General features: G+C 47.7%; 2 protein-coding genes across 3 annotated transcripts; one reads left to right on the forward strand and one right to left on the reverse strand.

Annotated features, from left to right (window-relative positions):
- Positions 1 to 1,319: 1,319 nt before the first annotated feature.
- Positions 1,320 to 15,017, forward strand: LOC308469679 (uncharacterized protein). 2 transcript variants are annotated; one of them, XR_013982128.1, is made up of 5 exons: positions 1,320 to 2,351; positions 4,152 to 4,936; positions 7,627 to 7,747; positions 8,497 to 10,089; positions 10,129 to 15,017. XR_013982128.1 is itself a non-coding variant. In XM_080992482.1 (4 exons), the coding sequence occupies exons 2-4, from the start codon at positions 4,196 to 4,198 to the stop codon at positions 9,276 to 9,278; spliced, it is 1,644 nt and encodes a 547-aa protein (XP_080848608.1). In that variant the 5' UTR covers positions 1,320 to 2,351; positions 4,152 to 4,195; the 3' UTR covers positions 9,279 to 15,017. The 2 variants fall into 2 exon arrangements, 1 of the variants encoding a protein (XP_080848608.1); XM_080992482.1 differs by having other exon boundaries at positions 8,497 to 15,017.
- A 1,324-nt stretch (positions 15,018 to 16,341) lies between these two features.
- On the reverse strand, positions 16,342 to 18,804 carry LOC308470082 (uncharacterized protein). Its single transcript, XM_080993349.1, has 2 exons — positions 17,634 to 18,804; positions 16,342 to 17,554 (listed from the first exon to the last, which is right to left on the reverse strand). Exon 2 carries the CDS (start codon positions 17,085 to 17,087, stop codon positions 16,413 to 16,415), a length of 675 nt encoding a protein of 224 aa, XP_080849475.1. The 5' UTR covers positions 17,088 to 17,554; positions 17,634 to 18,804; the 3' UTR covers positions 16,342 to 16,412.
- Positions 18,805 to 21,451: the final 2,647 nt, after the last annotated feature.

Raw genomic sequence — 21,451 nt, forward strand, 5'->3', positions numbered from 1 at the left:
AACACGGCAAAACATCAAACATAAAAAACTTCCCTAAACAGGGCTGCCTGCAGATGTCTTCTGAAAGTCAGATACAGTGGTACCTCGGGTTACATACGCTTCAGGTTACATACGCTTCAGGTTACATACTCCGCTAACCCAGAAATAATGCTTCAGGTTAAGAACTTTGCTTCAGGATAAGAACAGAAATTGGGCTTCGGCGGCACAGTGACAGCAGGAGGCCCCATTAGCTAAAGTGGTGCTTCAGGTTAAGAACAGTTTCAGGTTAAGAATGGACCTCCAGAACGAATTAAGTACTTAACCCGAGGTACCACTGTAGTTGTTTATTTCCTTGACATCTGATGGGAGGGCATTCCACAGGCCGGGCGCCACTACCGAGAAGGCCCTCTCCCTGGAATTGTAAAAAAAAAAGGTAAAAGACCCCTGGACGGTTAAAGTCCAGTCAAAGCGACTGTGGGATTGTGGCACTCATCTCGCTTTCAGGCCGAGGGAGCTGGCGTTTGTCCGCAGACAGCTTTCTGAGTTATGTGGCCAGTAGGACTAAACCGCTTCTGGCACAACGGAACACTGTGACGGAAACCGGAGCGCATGGAAACGCCATTTACCTTCATTGGAATTGTACAGTGGGAAGGTCAACCCATGCAATGCAGGAATAGTCATGATTTCTGATTGCCTTTTAATATATTTTATGGTATTACTGTCTGAATACTTTAAAATGTAAATTAGAAAATAAAAATCATAAAAAAGAAAAAAGTTAAAAACAGCTATCTGAAACATCCAATAAATAAATAGCTAGCACCAAGAAGAAGCTGATGACAGATTGAAACACATATCGACATCCTTTGTATCTGGGTAAAAGGGACCCCTGACCATTAGGTCCAGTCGCGGCCGACTCTGGGGTTGCGGCGCTCATCTCGCTTTACTGGCCGAGGGAGCCGGCGTACAGCTTCCAGGTCATGTGGCCAGCATGACTAAGCCGCTTCTGGCAAACCAGAGCAGTGCATGGAAACGCCGTTTACCTTCCCGCCGGAGCAGTACCTATTTATCTACTTGTACTTTGACGTGCTTTTGAACTGCTAGGTTGGCAGGAGCAGGGACCGAGCAACGGGAGCTCACCCCGTCACGGGGATTCGAACTGCCGACCTTCTGATCGGCAAGCCCTAGGCTCTGTGGTTTAACCCACAGCGCCACCCGCGTCCATGTATAAAGGTTTGTTGTTGTTTAGTCGTGTCCGACTCTTTGTGACCCCTTCGTGACCCCCTGGACCAGAGCACACCAGGCACTCCTGTCTTCCACTGCCTCCCGCAGTTTGGTCAGACTCATGTATAAAGGTAGGATTGTCTAAACAAGAATGTTTTGAGGAGCTGAAAAGAAAACAGTGAAGGCCTTGCCTGCCCAGTGTCAAGAGGCAGGGAGTCCCAAAGAGCCACACTGAAAGATGGAGTTATTACAAGTGCTGAACGAGTGTTACGGGGCATTTGTAGTAGTGTCAGCGCCGCAGGTTGAAGGTGCCGAGTGGGCATATATGGGGCAAAACGGTATTGCAAGTGAGCTGGTCCCAAGTTGTGAAGGGCTTTATATACTAATGGCAACAGCTTGGGAGAAGAAATGGCTAAGGAATAAACCCTAGACAAATCCGGAATGGAGTACCTAAGGACATTGGATGGTGCCTTTAGCAACTCCTGCTGGTGCCAAATGCCTTGTTCTGCTTTCCTTTCGCACCGGCGATCTGCCCAGATGTATTGCTCTGCTTTCCTCTGGACCACATCAGTGAGGCCAAGAGGCGGGTATGGTCATCTGGGCAGCCCAGGACCGCCATACACACTGCCCAGGCTTGCACCTGGGCATGGTCACTTCGGTGCAGCTAAAAAACACAGAAGGCAGCAGTTGCAAGTTACGTGTCTCTGCAGCCACAGCAGGCGCTGCGATTCTCCATCCGTTTGACTTCACCCCCGGAGGCGCACTCCATTGTCGACAGATGCCAACAAAAATTGCATTTAAATTATCTGCATTCTGTGAGTCGCATAGAGAGCCTTGCCAGAGCCCCAGAAACTCAGTCATTATTTTTTTTGCAAAAGGAGCAAAACACTGAAAGCTTGTGCGCGATCTTTCCCCCCGGTACGCGCGTTTTTACGCAGCCACCTTTCCCCCAGTCTCTAACAGGGAGGATGTCAACACTAGACGCCCCTCCCTACGTCTCTGTCTCCTCCTCCGGAAATGGGCTTTTCACACGCTCTTTCTCTCTCCCACCCCAGCTTCTACGATCAGTTTTTCTTCTCGAAAGTCTATTGTGTGTGTGTTTCGGTGGGGGCGCGCGACAGGTTCCCAGGGAAGAGCGAGCCGGGTTCTTGGTGAGTTGCAACTTTGAACTGCAAGCGGGGGATGGAAAACAATTGATCCCCAAAGTGGGATGTGGGGAGGAAGAGGGGAATGTTGCATCGTTTCATGAAGCGGCCAGAGAGGGGCTCGATGGGGCGGCGGGTCGAATCATTTCTTTGCATTGTCTCCTAATGTCACAACCTAAAATAGACGTGCGAGTCTGGGAAAGATTCCGGAAAGGATAACCAAAATGATCCGGACGATGGAACAGCTCTGCTGTGGAGAAAAGATTAGGAATACATCTAGGGCTTTTTTATTTTGGAGAAAAGGCAAGTCAGGGGTGTGGGACCTGGTTGAAGGGGTCTAGGACATAGCTGTCAACTTTTCCCTTTTTTAAAGGGAAATTCCCTTATTCGGAATAGGATTCCTCACAAGAAAAGGGAAAAGTTGACAGCTATGGTCTAGGATTACGTACGGCTGGCTGGCTGTTGTAACCTTTCTCTTTCTGAACCAGGTTCTATTACTGCATACAATCAATGTACAATCTACGCCCCCAAAATGCCACGAACAATTAAATAGTTAATTTTTAAAACATTTCTAAAATAAAACCATGTTACTACTACAGAGCCGAATAAGTATTATAAATAGATGGAAAAGGTGCTTAATAATGGGAGCAGATACTTCGACGGGGCTCTGACTTGTTCTAGATTTCCTTTAAAGCTTTTTCTTGTCACTTTTCCCTAAAATGCATTCATTTTATGTCTTCAGAAATACATGCAATCAGTTCCCTGCCTTGAAACTCCTGACTCCCTTCGGATATAATAAGTTGCCAGGCTCCACTATTTTATACTTTTTCTAAACCTCTCTCCCTCCTTAAACATCTTTTAACATCATTTAACTGTCTCCCATGCTTTCCTTTATTAGATCTAATATTAGGTTTCTGATATTTCCCCCGCGCCTTTGTGTAAAGGAGTCTTGCTCGATCTTGTTGACTTGCTCTTGTCATTATTGTTGTTGTTTAGTCGTTTAGTCGTGTAGGACTCTTCTTGACCCCATGGACCAGAGCACGCCAGGCCCTCCCGTCTTCCACGGCCTCCCGCAGTTTGGTCAAACTTATGCTGGTAGCTCCGAGAACACTGTCCAACCATCTCGTCCTCTGTCGTCCCCTTCTCCTTGTGCCCTCCCTCTTTCCCAACATCAGGGTCTTTTCCAGGGAGTCTTCTCTTCTCCTAAGGTGGCCAAAGTATTGGAGCCTCAGCTTCACGATCTGTCCTTCCAGTGAGCACTCAGGGCTGATTTCCTTCAGAATGGAGAGGTTTGATCTTCTTGCAGTCCATGGGACTCTCAAGCGTCTCCTCCAGCACCATAATTCAAAAGCATCAATTCTTCGGCGATCAGCCTTCTTTATGGTCCAGCTCTCACTTCCATACATCACTACAGTGGTACCTCGGGTTACACACGCTTCAGGTTACATACGCTTCAGGTTACAGACTCCGCTAACCCAGAAATATTACCTCGGGTTAAGAACTTTGTTTCAGGATGAGAACAGAAATTGTGCGGCGGCAGCGCAGTGGCAGCAGGAGGCCCCATTAGCTAAAGTGATGCTTCAGGTTAAGAACAGTTTCAGGTTAAGAACAGACCTCCAGAACGAATTAAGTTCTTAACCCGAGGTATCACTGTACTGGGAAAACCATAGCTTTGACTATATGGGCCTTTGCTGGCAAGGTGAGGTCTCTGCGTTTCAAGATGCTGTCTAGGTTTGTCATTGCTTTTCTCCCAAGAAGCAGGCGTCTTTTAATTTCGTGACTGCTGTCACCATCTTGTCATTATAGAGTCTCACAAACACAGTGGAGAGATCAGCCAAGGTGTCACCAGGATGAAAATGGAGGAGCAAGACTCTGTGAACTGCATGGTGAAGACTGGGCTTGGAGGGGCAGGAGCAGCCCCTCATGCCCCACAACCAAAGAGCGCCAGGGAATTCCACCTAAGGAGGCCGGAAGAACAGATCAAACAGGAAGAGGATGAGGGAAAGTTTCAGAGGTGGGAAACCCAGTGGGAGGAGTTCCTGAAGACAACGGAGTCTCCCCACTCAAGCTGGGGGACCCCACGGTTGCCGGAGGAGCCCACCCCTTGGGATGACGCCAAGGCCTTCCTGGCCTCCTTCGAGCAAGTAGCCGAAGCCTGCTGCTGGCCCCAGGAAGAGTGGGTGACCTGGCTCCTGCCGGCCCTCCGGGGAGAAGCCGAGCGGGCCTTCAGCAGGCTGGAGGGCCGGGACAGAGAGGATTATGGGAAAGTGAAGGCGGCCATCTTGTGGCAGGACGCCATGCAGAGGGAGAAGCAGCGCCAGCACTTCCGGCGCCTCTGCTACCAGGAGGCCGAGGGGCCGAGGGGGGCCTACAGCCGGCTCTGGGAGCTTTGCCACGGATGGTTAAGGGTCGAGAAGCACACCAAGGAGCAGATCCTGGAGCTGCTGGTTCTGGAGCAGCTCCTGACCATCCTGCCCCGGGAAATGCAGAGCAGGGTGAGGGAGCGTGGCCCCGAGACCTGCGCCCAGGCGGTGGCCCTGGCGGAGGACTTCCTGATGAGGCAGCGAGAGGCCGAGAGAGAGGAGAAACAGGTGAGGCCGTTGCACAGCTGCCTCACACTGAGTCAGACCATCAGTCCCTCCGGCTCTGTGTTGTTTGACACGGGCTGGCAGCAGCTCTCTAGGATACTTATTTGCATGTTTTGTCTTGTATTTTATTCTGTGAACCACCCTGAGATCTTTCAATGAAGGGCGGAATATAAACCTAATACAGTGGTACCTCGGGTTACAGACGCTTCAGGTTACAGACTCCGCTAACCCAGAAATAGTACCTCAGGTTAAGAATTTTATTTCAGGATGAGAACAGAAATCGCATTCTGGCAGCATGGCGGCAGCGGGAGGCCTCATTAGCTAAAGTGGTGCTTCAGGTTAAGAACAGTTTCAGGTTAAGAACGGACCTCCAGAACGAATTAAGTGCTTAACCTGAGGTACCGCTGTAAGTAAATAAATAAATTTTCAGACTGGGAGAGGTTCCCAGCCCTACGTAGAGATGCCAGGGATTGGAACCTGCACACAAGACAGATGTAGAAGGTAGAAAGTTCAGTCCCTGGTCTCCAGGTGAAGCTGGGAATGTCCGCTGCCTGAAATGGTGGAAAGCTGCTGCCAGCCAGTGTTGACAATACTGAGCTAGGTAGACCAATAGACTGACTCTGTATGAGGCAGCTCCTATGTAGCCAATGTGGAGTTTGACCATTCCTACAGGCAGAGCTGTAGCTAGGTGATCTTGCGCCCCTGGCAGAACTGTCCAGATTGTGCCCCCTAGCCACAGACAAATTAGTTCTTTTTTCCACCTCGCCTCCAACCCCCTCATTCAATTCACCCTCTATTAATAATAATAATAATAATAATAATAATAATAATAATAATAATAATTTATTTCTGCCCCACCCATATGGCTGGGTTTCCCCAGCCACTCTGGGCAACTTCCAACAAAATATTTAAAAAACCATTTCTTATGAGGCAATAATCAATATTTATATTTATGAACATATTTTTAGCCGATTTTGTGGGGCCCCCCATTACCTGTGCCCCTGGTGGGGGCCCACCTCACCACCCCCTAGCTACGGCCCTGCCTACAGGGCAAGATCTTAGATTTAAAAAAAAGGGGGGGGGATTTTAATTCACAAATTTCAGTATCATAAAGCATAACAATAGCAAAACAAACAGTTGCAGATCCCTGATGTGTTGCCGTGACAGTATATAATTGGAAAGAAGTGATGAGCATTAAAATTGGGTAAGCAGTAAAAAAAACTGGTATCGGAAATAAAGGTAAAGGTAAAGGGACCCCTGACCATTAGGTCCAGTCGTGACCGACTCTGGGGTTGCGGTGCTCATCTCGCTTTATTGGCCAAGGGAGCCGGCATACAGCTTCCGTGTCATGTGGCCAGCATGACTAAGCTGCTTCTGGCGAACCAAAGCAGCGCACGGAAACGCTGTTTACCTTCCCACTGGAGCGGTACCTACCGTATTTTTTGCTCTATAAGACTCACTTTTTCCCTCCTAAAAAGTAAGGGGAAATGTGTGTGCGTCTTATGGAGCGAATGCAGGCTGCGCAGTTATCCCAGAAGCCAGAACAGCAAGAGGGATTGCTGCTTTCGCTGCACAGCGATCCCTCTTGCTGTTCTGGCTTCTGGGATTCAGAATATTTTTTTTCTTGTTTTCCTCCTCCAAAACCTAGGTGCGTCTTATGGTGTGGTGCATTTTATAGAGTGAAAAATACGGTATTTATCTACTTGCACTCTGATGTGCTTTCGAACTGCTAGGTTGGCAGGAGCAGGGACCGAGCAACGGGAGCTCACTCCATCGCGGGGATTCAAACCGCCGACCTTCTGATAGGCAAGTCCTAGGCTCTGTGGTTTAACCCACAGCGCCACCCGGGTCCCTTGGTATCAGACATAGGCCCTCCCAAATCCAGGGTGGGTAGTTGGACCTTGTGGAACTCTCAGGAGGATCATTTATGAAAGTTAGGAATGCAAACCGTACTCAAATTGACTCAGTGCAGTTTGGCCTCTCGCTCTCCATGTATCAGGCAATAATAATAATAATAATAATAATAATAATAATAATAATAATATATTGAATTTATATACCGCCATATACCCGGGGGTCTCAGGGTGGTTCTCAGAATAAAATCAAGATATAAAACCACAAAATACATAATGAAAATAAAAACAACCCAGTAGGTGAGCAAGAGATGCTTATGCCAATACACAGTCACTAAGCCCTGTGCCCAACTCACCATTCCCCTGTCATTCCCCCTACATTAGTCCCCTAGTTTCCCCTTCCCACCTTAGGTAATTGTTGTAAGCTGCCCAGGAGGGTGGGGTATAAATAATAAAATTATTAGTAGTAGTATTGTAACTACTAAGCTCACTTGTCACTTTCCCAATCACATTTCTTCATGCAAATCCAGGATGGTTGTGTGGCTCTACAAATCCTCCAATGGGGGCTGCATGATGACAGCCTTACCTTTTTATGTATATGGGGAGAAAAACCAGAGACCGTTTTCCAGCCGCCAGCCACTGTTGAGCTGTCTGTAGCAGGGAGGGAAAATAGGAGATGATAGGAGAAGAGGAGATTATGCAGATGACATAATCAATTTTAAATTTTGTATCCTGTATGCTTTCATAATCGAAAGTCACTCTGGGACGTTTTTGTAGTAAATGACAAGTAAACGCATGTCATCCCCATCCCCCTCATCTTGCACTTTGTCTTCCATCCAGATCCTGATGCCGTTTGTGGAGGTGGCTGTGAGTTTTTCTGAGGCAGGCCCGGCCTCGGCCGACCTCAAACCGAGGGAGCTGTGCCTGGAAACTAAGCCAGGAGGTGAAACCGTCCTTTTGGGTAAGTCTGCTCCCTTGCCCTCGAGTCTTCGGATGCTCATAGAATCATAAAGTTGGAAGGGAGAAAAACAGAAGACAGAAAAACAGTTAAAAACAACAGTTAATTGAATAACAGTCACAACAGAATGGAATGCCTCTCTCATGTGACCCACAGTCAGCCAATCACATAAGAGCTACTGCCAAAGGAAAAACTCCATGCTAAAAACAGACAACATAATTCAACATAAGCAGCTTCTTCTTTGGCGATCACTCATAGGTGAGTAAGATTGTCTTCCAGAAACACGGTTTTAACAGTGAGTCCATAAGTGACTTTGGAGGCCAATTCTGGATCCACATGTCCTTCCACAGTGGGAATATAGGTTTCCGGGCGGGAGTTGATTATGGTGTGGGTTTGCCAAGTATGTCTTCCTTTTAGCACATTTCTCCCTTTCCTCTTGAGTTTGAGCATCTTCAAAACCCATGACACCTTTGATAAAGGCTGTTCTCCAATTGGAGCACTCACAGGCCAGTGTTTCCCAGCTTTTTTAGATTTGCCTTGAGACAGTCTTTAAACCTCTTTTGTTGACCACCAGCATTACGCTTTCCATTTTTAAGTTCGGAATAGAGTAGTCACTTTGGAAGACGATCATTAGGCATCTGCACAACATGACCAGTCCAACGAAGTTGATGTTGAGGAAACATGCCCGTTTTAGAAAATTAAGCTGTTAACGTTATTTACAGTAGCTGGCTTTTTTCTCTCATTTGCCCCAGATTATGGACAAGGAGATGAAAGCAAAGAAAATAAATACCATCTTGAGGATCTAAAGCCCATGGAGCCTTCTCAAAGGAGAGCCAGAGAAAGCTTTCCTCAAGATCACGGGGAAGAGGGAGCCTTTGAGGATGAGCACGGACCTCGGGGGCAGCTGGCTGACCACTGCCTCGGGAGCGCGATGATGGATCGATCCATTTCCCCCATGTTGGATGAGGAGGCCTTCCACGGGAGCCTCAGGTGGCAGAAATCAGACTCCCTCAGTGTCCCGGAGGAAGCTTTCCAGCAGGGCCCCATCACGCATGATGCTCAGGAGGGGTCCTGCCAGTGCGCAGAGTGTGGGAAGGTCCTCAGCCGCAAAGACCATCTCAAGAGGCACCAGCAGATCCACACGAGGAAGAAGAAGCCCCACCAGTGCTCCTACTGCAGGAAGTGCTTCCGTCAGAGGTCGGACCTCGTCTTCCACGAGAGGATCCACACGGGGGAGAAGCCACACAAATGCTCCGCCTGCGGGAAGAACTTCCGCAGCACTTGCCAGCTGATCGTCCACGAGAGGACGCACACCCGGGAGAAGCCCTACAAGTGTTCCACCTGCGGGAAGAGCTTCAGCCAGAACGCCAACCTCACGGTGCACCTGAGGACCCACACCGGTGAGAAGCCCTACAAGTGCTCCGCTTGCGGGAAGACCTTCATCCAGAAATCCCACCTCGTGAAACATGAGAGAATCCACACCAGGAAGAAGACGTGCCGTTGCGTAGCTTGGAAAGAGCTTCCGCCGGAATGAGCTCCTTCCCAGCCGCAACGGCTGCTTTGCTGGAGGAGAGCTGGACCATAAAGAAGGCTGGTCGCCGAAGAATGGATGCTTTTGAATTATGGTGCTGGAGGAGACTCTTGAGAGTCCCATGGACTGCAAGAAGATCAAACCTCTCCATTCTGAAGGAAATCAGCCCTGAGTGCTCACTGGAAGGACAGATCGTGAAGCTGAGGCTCCAATACTTTGGCCACCTCATGAGAAGAGAAGACTCCCTGGAAAAGACCCTGATGTTGGCAAAGATGGAGGGCACAAGGAGAAGAGGACGGCAGAGGACGAGATGGTTGGACAGTGTTCTCGGAGCTACCAGCACGAGTTTGAGCAAACTGCGGGAGGCAGTGGAAGACAGGAGTGCCTGGCGTGCTCTGGTCCATGGGGTCACGAAGAGTCGGACACGACTAAATGAATAAACAACAAGAACTTCCAGGGAAGGTGTACCTCACGGAAGAAGCCGCAGGGAGGAGAACGGCATGAGCGCTTCATCTGGGAGATGAGTTTTGGTCGTGATTTTGCCTTTAGCGAACCTCAGATAACCCACCAGGAAGAAATATCCACCCAGAGCTGCCCGTTGGGGCTGGTAGGCTGGAAAGCGGGGAGGTCGACAGTAGGTGGCGCCAGAGAGCCAAAGACAGGCAGAGCTGGCTAATTCTAGCTTCACTGCCCCCACCTCCCTGTCTTCTTCCCTGCTGTGTTTGACAAGGGGCAACACTGAGACTGAGAGAGCAGGAGCTGTAACTCAGTGGCAGACCTTGCATGTCCCAGGTTCAAGCCCCACTGTTTTTGGGTAGGGCTGGAAGAGAGTCCGGTCTGAAACCCTCAAGAGCTGCTGCCAGTCAGTGTGGACAGTGTTGAGCTAGATGGACCCCGTGGTGTGACTCAATATAAGGCAGCTTCCTATCCTGTCAGACTGAGGAGGAGGAGAAAGCTTAAAGGCAGGGCTGGGCTGGGTGGTAACTAAGCAGAGTGCTGAAGGAGGGCAGGCTTAGGTTGCCCTAATCGACCAGCCTTCAGTGTGTGGGGTCAAAATGAATTCACAGCAGCCCTTATGTATTACAAAAGGCACAAAGCAAAGTGGAACCCTTCCGGAAAAGGCCTTCTGTGCGAGTCTTCACTGACTCCAAATCCCATCCAACTCGACTATGGGAAAACTATCCAGGGAGAAGTATCTGCTTTTCCTTGACTCTCCCTGAGTGTTCTAATGGGATTTCAAATCTGGCTATTTGAAGCGCTGGAAAGAATCCCTCTTTTTTTGTTTTTGTTTCACAGGTCCTGACGACTCCCCACTTATACGCGGGTTTCATTCCAGGGCCACGAAATCCTCTAAACACCCTTTAACCCTGTGCCACATTCTCTTCGAATCCAGACGAAAAATACTGTATCAAAAAATATCAGCAACTAGAGTTGAAGCTCTGGGGCTGGCTGGAGGCTGGAGGATGAGCAGAAAAGCAGCCGCTGATGTGGTCTCCTCTACAGCTCCCTGCCACCATTTCCGGGTTTGAATTGAATTTCCTGGCGCCATATACTGTACGAGGTCGTGCATGAGTCGAACACACATAATGGGGGGGTGGGAGAGGAATGCCTGTGCTGACTTTGTAAGAAAGGTCCCACCTCCCTGCAGAGAGGAAGGGTCGCGGAGAAGTCCAGTTGCACCAGGAAGTGGTCTGACCATGGCACTTCTTTTGTTTCGCTTTTACTTAGTGTCAGATGACCAACATCCGTAGAGGTAAACACCAGGTCCAAGGCATGTCCGCGGCTATGGGTTCGGCCAGACTTATTCAGGGACAGCCCCATGGAGGCCATGCTTTCCACGAAGTCCCAAGCGGCCCCTTGTAAGGTCGTGTTGGCATGGATGTTAAAATCCCCCAGGACAACCAAACTAGGTGTCTCCAGGAGATCATCCGCCATGATCTGAAGCAGCTCAGGCAGGGAATCCTTGCTGCAGCGGGGAGGTCGGTACACCAAAAGGAATCCTGTACTGCCCCTATTGCCCAACTTCCAGAACATGCACTCAGACAACTGGATCTTCCCACTGGGACGCCTGGTGCAGACTAATGACTTCCTAAAAATCACTCCAAACCCCCCCTCCCTGCCCATATGACCTGGGTTGCTGCGCGTAAGAGAAACCTGGTGGACAAGCAGCAGCAAGGACAGGCCCATCTGCTTCATCCAACCAGGTCTCTGTCACATGCCAGGTCAAATCCTCCATCCACAATCAGGCAGTCTTATTCATCATTGACCTGGCATTGCACAGCAGCACCTTCAGGTCATGTGGGTTTCTCTTGCTGATTCCAGTATCCATCCGGTCAGGACCAGACCTGGAGGCAGGCATAGTCCTCAAACAACGACTAAACCTGCCTCCTCGGTAATGACACGGTCTGGTTTTTTTTGTACAACTTAGGTCCAGGGTATCTTGGGCGTCACCTGAATTCTTAGATCCCAGCTCCATCACTTAGATCCTCTGCAGAACCATTATTAGTTGTTCCCTTGGTTGTTCGCCTTAGGAGCCAGGCGAAAACATTCCTCTCCAACCAGGCCGATTGATATCCAATGCCTTTTTAAATGTGTTCTGGAATGGGTAGAATTACTGGTTTTTTTGTCCTTATTTTTAATTATGTATTTTGTGTTTTTTGTAATTTTATGTTGTGAACTGCCTGAGATCTACAGATGATGGGTGGTATTGTAGCCTTTCAGGCCTTTCCCATGGGTCGGGTGAGCGTTGCGCCCGGGGAGGGAGGAAGGAGCCAAACAGACACAGAGGGTAGGTTCAGAGAAAGAGTTTTTATTTCTGCTTCCCAGGCAGCAGAAAGGCACTTGCGTGGTTAGTTCACAGCAAGCAGCAGTTTTAGAGTAGAAACAGACAGCCTATATTCTCTTTAGGGTCCCCTTTCCCCTCCCCAGGAATCCAGCCCCACGAGTTTGCACATGTATGTTGGCAGAAACAATCTTCATTCATGATGAATAGAAATTGTCTCTGCACTCTTATCTGGCACTCCTGGCACCATTCCCGGGGTCTATGCGTCAGCGCGGCCAAGACAGTTGCAACCTGGTAAGATAAGTTGGATGCGCCATCCCGTCTCTTACTCGGGACTGACAAGGCCATCTTTTATGCCTTCATGGACTGAGAAGAGGAGAAGGCTTTGTTCATTTAGCTACTTTGTTTTATACAGGAAAAGCTAATACATTTTAAGTTTGCATCCTCAAAGAAAGAAATACAGCTCTAGCTAACGCATTTTAGCTACTGAATCCTCAAAGAAAGAGTTTGGGAAGTCTTGGGGCCTAGTTGGGGGTGACTACACAGTCAGGTTTTGGGTAACCTGTCCCTTCATTCCCCCCTCTTATTTTGGACAGCCTTCCGGCTCGTCCCAAGGCACTGGCTGGTATTCTCAGGCTAGTGCTATAATCTGGGGCCGAACCATTCGTGACACCATTTTATGCATCATATTTTGCAAGCATTGCAATAAGCAAGGTACACAGGAGCAGAAAAGAAGCAAGATTATCAAGGGGCCTAGTAACATCTCTGGCAAGACTACGGGTGGGGCCTGGGCCTGAGTTTTCTTCCTGCCCTCTGCAGCTGATGGTGAAGGCTTCGCCAATGCCGGCAGCATACTGCCTGCAGGGGCCTCATCCTCGTACGATGGGGAAATTTTATTTTTTTTCTAGAAAAAAAAGCCATCCTCCCATAAAACTGTATATTCAAAGGGAACGAAAAGAAAACGTCCTCTTTCAATCCATGCTGGATTCTTCTGCCGTGCGTAGAGGTGCCAGCTTCCTGGGGGTGGCACCAGCAGGGCGGTCGTCTGGTGGGCGCCAAGAAATGGTGAGCTGAAGGGGCTGGTGTAGATTAGTTGTAATAGCCCAATCTGACACTGCCTACTCGTGTAGAGTATGAATGAATGAACTTTATTACGGTCTCAGACCAGAATTAAAAAAGCATATAGATAAAATAGCAATTAGGATTTTTAACCGATAATTGTTAGAGCAAATGAGGACAAGGAAACAGGCATAGGATAAAACATTTGGATAAAATACAAGATTAAACACGGATAATGGATGGATAAAAAACTGATAATTAAAACAGAGAAGAACTAAAAACAAACAAAGACACGCAGTTAAAACAACTGTAAGAGCATAAGAACTAAAAGACTCGCAGTTAAAACAACTATAAGAGGCTGCAGAGTAGAAGCCTCTTAAATAGAGGACACTCACAACATTAGAAACTGCTGTGCAAATATGGTTAAAACAGACAATTAGAACAATGTACAACACTGAATTTAGCAACAATGTACAACGATAAACTGTCCCAGGGAGTTGACTCAGAATCACCCATGGAACCATGTTTGGGGCTTTTCATGCCGGACTATTTTGAATTGGGCGATGGTCTGCGCCTACAGATCTGTACACAGAATCTGGTGACCATCCAGGTCATCTTCTTGTCTTTGCCTAACAGTAAAAGGTCAAATTTTTGCTTTTGCGGGAGGTCGGCGAGCCTCACCAGTAGGGGATCCATGCCTCTTCATAAGAGGGACATCTAAAGAACAAGTGTTCTGGGCTTCCTATCTCTCCCAATGGACAGGTGCAAAGTCTCTGAGCATAGGGGACTTTTTTAAAAGCTCCATCCAGGACCGGCGAGGGAAGAGCCGAGCTTCTGGCAAGTGTAAAGGCCCTTCTTGCAACCCTAGATACAAGAAAGAAGAGATATGCTGCCGGTGCGGCTATATCTCTCTCGATTTCTCCAATTCTATAGGACCTTGCAAAGTCCTGCTATCTCTCGGTGTCTAATATTCTTTTCCTGACCATAGCTTTTGCCTGGCCCAAGCCCAAACTTAGAAGGGCTTGAGGGGCAAAACCCAGTTTCCGGAGGGTGTTCAGGACTGCAGTCTGCCAGCCTGACTGGAATTGGTCACAGAGGATCAATGGGGCTATCCCTCGGGGGAATCCTCAAAGAAAGAATTTGGGAAGTCTTGGGGCCTAATTGGGGGTGACTACACAGTTAGGTTTTGGGTAACCTGTCCCTTCAGTATACTACTACTACTGCTACTACTACTGCTAATAATATTTTTCAGTAGACCAATGGTTTGGAGTGATAGACAACAAAATTTGCTCCTTCTTTACGCTGTCCATGTAATGTGGTTGGCTGTTGGAAATACAGGGATTGCTGACTTAAAAAAAAAAGATGGGGCAAATTGATGGGGCCGGGCAGTCTGCCTAGCGATGGCTATAAGTTGCAAGAGCCCAAAGAGAACTTCCATATGCAGAGGCAGTGTACCGTTGAATGACAGCTGCTGAGCGATAAACAGTGAAGAAAGGTTTCTGGATGCATCTGACTGGCCCCAGTTGGGAGACAGAATGCTGGGCTTGGCGGCGATTCTCACCACCAATGCGGAGAACGGGTTTGTCAGAGCAGGTTGTCGGATTTGTAACAACAGGGATCATTCAGTTAGTCACCCAAGAGTTAATTCCCCCCCCCAGTCAGTTAACCAAATGGTTGCAGAGGTGTTGCTTAGCAACCAGCCATGATCTTTGCTGAGGTAACATGTGCTCTGATTGGCTGTGCGATTCTGAGGGAGTTCCCTCCTGTACTTGGTTAGTCATTGTATGTCTTCCTGCTATGTACAAGGCCTGACCGAAACAAAACCCTCTGCTTATTTCTCCTCAAATTATACCCTGTTCCTATTCAGTTTACTTGATAAAATACTATCTTTTTGCTCTGGACTCCATCTGCTTTATTCAAGTCATTCCTCTAACAAGCTAACTTTTCATTAAAAGCCATACATGCGGTGATACGACCCCCATCCCTGCAGTTGCACTTCAGCCACGAATCCAGTATTATTTTTATTACTTTTTACAACATCCAGGTATACAGGTTTATCCGGGGTTCTTTTGCATTCATAAAATAATATTGGGAGGTGGGGAAGTCCTTGCATTAAGGTGCTTGAAAGCAGGGGTGGGGAACACTTTTGAGGCTGAGGGCCACATTCACTGCTGGGGAATCTTTTGGGGGCCACATGGCACTGGTATGTGGGCAGGTTTTTACATACATCCTGCAGGCAAGCAAGAGGCCTTACTGGAGTTCAAGGCTGCACTCCAGCCTAGTAAAAACACCTGAGAAGGACATACCAGTGAGGGAAGTTGACTGGGGAGTGTTCTGAGGGCCACATAGAGATGACCGGGGGACCGCTTTTCGGCCCACATTGGAGGTTCCCCACCCCTGATTCACAGCATAAATCCGAAGTGTGGCCTAACCTTTTAAATGATAAAAACCACAGAGTGCTTTCCTTCCGAGGCTGACTATTTTAAATTGCGAAGCGACACTGGATCTTAGCCAAAAGGCCGAGAATACACAGGCCCTGATAGCTGCAGGTTATGAGAAAGCTAGAGCAATAATCCGCCAACGAATTTGGGATGTGGAACTGCAATGCCACGTGAGCGAGATGAATAAACACCCAGCAATAAAAGATAATGAGAGAGGATTTACCCCAGCAAATTATTTGTCAAAACTACAAATACCCAAATACAGGCGGTCATTTACCCTCGCTAGATTCAACGTGCTGCCACCTGCCTTATTGCGGGGCAGATTCGAGGGTAAACCATACACGGAACGAGTTTGCCCCTGTGGCTTGATGGAGGTAGAAACTGTCTCTCATGTCTTGTTACGCTGCCGTTTCTATGGGGATATACGCTCGGTATTTATCACTCCTGTTATACAAAAATCTCCAAATGGGTCCGAACTTCAATGTCTAAAACTCCTGGTAGAGGACAAGGATCTAGAGATTACGCTAAGGGTGGCCAAATTCTGTGCGACTGCCATAAAACTTAGGGAACAAGCTGTGCTACCAAAATGATTAAGGTTTTAAATGATAATTTTAGGTTATATTTTAGTGATCAAGATTTAATATATTTTTTTAACTGCCGCTATATCTGAATTGTCTCTGTTATACCCAATTGCAATTCAATGTATCCCTGTTGTGTTTTATAATTTTCCTGATATTGTAATTGACCTGGAACTGGTCTGTGACCGTAACAATAAAATTCTAATTCTAATTCTGAGAAGCAACACAAGAAAATGCACGATTGCATTTTCAAAGGGGACAGTGGAATTCCAGAGGTTCAGGATGAGAGCCTGACCTCTGCCGGGCTCTCTTCAGCGTGGTTTCTTTTGCGCAGCAAGAGGAGCGAGATCTGGCAGAAGCTTTCGCCGCACTCGGAGCAAGCATACAGTTTCCTGCCGACATGGACCCGCTGGTGCCGGGTGAGGTGCGACTTGCAAACAAACCCCTTCCCGCAGTCAGGGCACCGGTGGGGCTTCTCACCAGCGTGGCCGTGGCCGTGCTGAATGAGGCCCGAGCGGGAGCCGTACTTCTTCCCGCAGAGAAAGCAGGCGTACGGCTTTTCCCCGGTGTGGATTCTCTGATGTCGGGTGAGGTCCGACATCCAGACGAAGCTCTTCTCGCACGCGGAGCAGTCATACAGCGTGTTCCCTTTGTGGACTCTGCGGTGGCCGATCATGTGCTTCTTGTGAGTGAACCTCTCGCCGCACTCGGTGCACTGGTACATCATGGCCCCGTCGACGTTCTTCTCCTGCTTGTAGAGGCCCGAGTTTTTCAGTGCCTTGCCGATCACGACGCAGCTCTTGGGCTTACGCTCTGGCAAGGTTCCGGCAAATATCTTCTTGCCTATTCTGCAAGGAACGGGTTTGCTCCTGGACTGCCTCTGCGGCCTACGAGGATCCCCAGAAGCGTGGTCCTCACAGAGGTCCTCTTCTGTCACACCTCCTGGAGACATCCCACATGGTTGATCTAGCCGGTCAGAGGTTTCCTGCTGACTGGGCCTCTCGCCATTCCCACTTGCTTGCCAAACACCTAGTGGAACAAAGAGAAAGAAAGAAAAGGATCCAGAGGGAGCCCTTTGGTCTTTTCTTTTTCTTTTAAATCATTTTTACTGAATTTTACATTACAAATTTAAATTCAAACATTAAACATCAACATCCTCATTTAGGATTCTCTGAATGCTTCGACTTCCCTCCGCCCTTCGGTGGTTACCATTTTCAATCTTTTTATTTTCAACTGCTTCCCGTAATTTTCTCTATTTTTAAAAAAAGAATCCATTTACAGTGGTACCTCTGGTTACAGACGCTTCAGGTTACAGACTCTGCTAACCCAAAACTAGTACCTCGGGTTAAGAACTTTGCTTCAGGATGAGAACAGAAATCGCGTGGCGGCAATGGGAGGCCCCATTAGCTAAAGTGGTACCTCAGGTTAAGAACAGTTTCAGGTTAAGAACGGACCTCCAGAACAAATTAAGTTCTTAACCCGAGGTACCACTGTATACCATAGTTTTTCATACTTTACAAGCATTACTAAAATCCTGCCAAAGTCTTTAGTTGTTTACAATGTTCTCTTAAGTTCGTTGTAAATTTTCCCCATTCCTTCTTAAAGTTATTCTCTTCCTGCTTTCTGACAAAGTCCTGACCAGAGACAAATGGCTGATGACGATGTTGGACTACACTGAAAAGGCGAAATTGACCGGGAAAATCAGAAACCAGTAACCCTTTGGTCTTTTCTAAGTTATAACAGGAGCCAATGTTGTGTTAGTGCTGCAAAGTGCCAGACTCGGACCTTCCGGAGCTGGGTTCAAATCGACGAAGCTCACTGGATGACCTTGGGCGCCACTGCCTCTCAGCCTAAACTACCTCACATGGTTGTTGTGAGGAGTAAAAGAAGAGGGAGAGAACCACGTACGCCACCTTGAGCTCCTTGCAAGGAAGGGAGGGAGGTGAGATACAAGAGCAATAAATACATACAGACACATCAACAAGTTGGATCCAGATTGGAGGAGACCCTCCTGAAAGCAACGGGGGAAGGTTTCCCCATCTCTGTCCTACACAGCTCAGGACTGGGTTACTCGAGAATCTGCTTTGATCCCTTATCTACCCAGTAGGCCTGAGGCCTGTAGGGTCCAGGGATCTCAGAAGCCTTCTCCACCGTAACTCAAAAGCAGGGCTGCCATTCTCTGCTGAGATACGACAGATCACCCACTTGGCGGTACTTTCCGGAAACAGTCAGAAGCCATATTTGTTACGACAAGCTTTTCCATCTGGGTGGGTTTCACTTCATTTCACTTTTATTCTGCAAGGAGGTGTTGTTGGCTATGGAGTCTAAGGGGCACCATCGGTGTGAGACCCTAAAATTACTACCATCGTGCTGCTTGCCGTGTTGTTGTTGGTTTTAAAAGTGGGGGCTTCATAGATCAGCCTACCATCAAAGCCTTAGCTTTAGATGACAACCCCAACTCGCCCTTCAAGAAAATTTAACATTCTCCATTAAGAATGTGTGTCCTGTTTGATATACAGTCATAACTCGGGTTACAGACACTTCGGGCTGTGCGATTTCGGGTTTCTCACCGTGCCGAACCTGCAAGTACCAGAACGGGTTACTTAAAGGTTTCGGTGCTTGCGCATGCACAGAAGCGCTAAATCATGCTTTGCGCAGAAGCGCCAAATCGCGACCCGTGCATGCGCAGATGCAGCGCTGCGGGTTGCGGACGCTGCAGGTTGCGAATGTGCTTCCCGCACAGATCATGTTCGCAACCTGAGCGTCCACTGTACTGTATTGCAGTCTTGGGCAACCAGGTTTTGAACTACAACTCCTGTCAGAGTGATTGTTGTTGTTGTTTAGTCGTTTAGTCGTGTCTGACTCTTCGTGACCCCATGGACCAGAGCACGCCAGGCACTCCTGTCTTCCACTGCCTCCCGCAGTTTGGTCAGACTCATGCTGGTAGCTTCGAGAACACTGTCCAACCATCTCGTCCTCTGTCGTCCCCTTCTCCTTGTGCCCTCCATCTTTCCCAACATCAGGGTCTTATCCAGGGAGTCTTCTCTTCTCATGTGATAGGAGTGATAGGAGTTGTAATTCAAAACAGCTAGAGCCCCCCCCCCCCAACCCTGAAGCTTTCCTTTTAGGGAATATAGGGACGAAAATCCCCCAAAAAGATGATTGTGTATGCTACGACAGCAGCAAGGATTTTATGTGCTCAAAAATGGAAAGAAGAAGAATGGATAAGTAAGGTGATGAACTATGCAGAAATGGAAAAGTTAACAGCTGAAATAAGAGAACCTAATGATGACAGCTTTGTGGAAGAATGGTAGCCTTTTTTGGACTATTTAAAGAAATATTATAGAATGATGAATTCGTGAGCAGGATCTGAGGCATGATCAGCAGAAAAAATTAGGACTCGCTATACTACATTTTTACCAGACATTGACATTTTGAACAAGTCACTACACTTTTAATCCTTTGAAAATCCTTTCAAGCGGCTGCTTTAAATTTACCTTTTTGGGCCAAGAGTTTTTTCTCAAGGTAAATATATGTATACAGTCCCTGGTTACTATAAAAACTGGTTGCTATTTAATGTTTTTAATTATGTTGTGGATATGATTGTACAGTTGTACCTTAGAAGCTGAACAGAATCCATTCCGGAAGTCCGTTCAACTTCCAAAGCGTTCGAAAATCAAAGAGCAGCTTCTGATTGGCTGCAGGAAACTCCTGCAGTCAATTGGAAGCTGCGGAAGCTGCGCCGGACGTTCAGCTTCCAAAAGGACGTTCGGAAACCAGAACAATCACTTCCGGCTGTTCGAAAACCAAGGTACGACTGTAGTTTGTAAGAACACCTTTACAGAATATTGGATAAAGGAATATACCTACAAGGGGAATGAAAGATGAATGAAAGGATACTATAATATTGTTATGATATAAGAGATAGATTAAAGGGTGCAGGAAAGGGTGAGAAAATAAAACCAACCATGGAAAACGGGATGGGAAGTTGGAAAAACAAAACAAAAAAACAAAATTATGTATTGAAGAGTATATGTGAGATTTTTTTCTTTTTCCCGTGAAATCTAATTTTTTAAATAAAAAATAATAAAATAGGGACCATTGCCATTTAAAAAGAAACAGCTAGAGGGTGCCAGGATGCCAAAGGCTGTTATCAAGTGTCCAGCCTTGCACTAGGTACTGTACAAGCTTGGTGACTTACAAAGGATGTCTAGAATATAGATCAGTATTAATGAGCTGTAGTAGGCCTAATGGAGCTTCTAGATGTCCCAAACGAAATAGGTTCATCCTTCCTTTTTTGGACACGGGCAAGTCACTGGTGAAAGCCACTTTTCAGAGAACGAGCATTCATGCAATTGCAATTCTATGATTCTATAAGATCCATCGTGATCCCAGAAGTTCTCTTTCAATGCCTCCTGCTGGCCTGCTGGATCTTGCTAAAGACCCATCAGGTTTCCCACATTCAGGGGCCACTCAGTTTGGAAGCAAGACCTGAATACAACAGGCCTGGACCAGAACAGTGGGCTCACCTGGTCCAGCACCCTGTTCTCAGTGTGCTCAACCAAATGCCCCACCATTACAAGACCTGAACGCACCAGCACGACTCTCCCCATTTGTGATTCCCAGCGACTGGCATTCAGAGGCATATACAGCTTCTGGCATGAAGGGAGAACACGAGCCATTGCAGTTAGTAGCCAGTCACCAGTGTCGAAACAATGGTTCTTCGTTGGACCGGTCATGTTGCCTGATTGTTGTCTTCCAAAGCAACTGCTCTATTCCGCACTTAAAAATGGAAAGTGTAATGCTGGTGGTCAACAAAAGTGGTTTAAAGACTTTCTCAAGGCAAATCTTTAAAAAATGTAGTATAAACACTGACAATTGGGAAACACTGGCCTGCGAGCACTCCAGTTGGAGAACAGCCTTTACCAAAAGTGCCATGGGCTTTGAAGATGCTTGAACTCAGGATGAAAGGGAGAAACATGCTAAGAGGAAGGCACGCTTGGCAAACCCTCACCATGATCAACCCCCATCCAGAAACCAATGTCCCCACTGTGGAAGGACGTGTGGATCCAGAATTGGCCTCCACAGTCACTTACAGACTCACTGTTAAAACCGTGTTCTTGGGAGACAATATTACTTGATTATGGTAAAAGGTAAAGAGACCCCTGACCATTAGGTCCAATCGTGATCGACTCTGGGGTTGTGGCGCTCATCTCGCTTTACTGGCCGAGGGAGCTGGCGTACAGCTTCTGGGGCATGTGGCCAGCATGACTAAGCCGCTTCTGGCGAACCAGAGCAGCGCATGGAAACGCCGTT

Source organism: Podarcis pityusensis (assembly GCF_964106645.2).
Source record: "Podarcis pityusensis genome assembly, chromosome: 2".
NCBI classification, from domain to species: Eukaryota; Metazoa; Chordata; class Lepidosauria; order Squamata; family Lacertidae; genus Podarcis; species Podarcis pityusensis.

What these genes read in the sequence shown, in the direction of transcription:
- LOC308469679 (XM_080992482.1), top strand. Translation starts at nt 4,196, where the DNA reads ATGAAAATGGAGGAGCAAGACTCTGTGAACTGCATGGTGAAGACTGGG. An exon ending in CCGAGAGAGAGGAGAAACAG is followed by an intron (nt 4,937 to 7,626) that starts GTGAGGCCGTTG and finishes TCTTCCATCCAG; the next exon opens with ATCCTGATGCCGTTTGTGGA. An exon ending in AGGTGAAACCGTCCTTTTGG is followed by an intron (nt 7,748 to 8,496) that starts GTAAGTCTGCTC and finishes CATTTGCCCCAG; the next exon opens with ATTATGGACAAGGAGATGAA.
- LOC308470082 (XM_080993349.1), bottom strand. Translation starts at nt 17,087, where the DNA reads ATGTCTCCAGGAGGTGTGACAGAAGAGGACCTCTGTGAGGACCACGCT.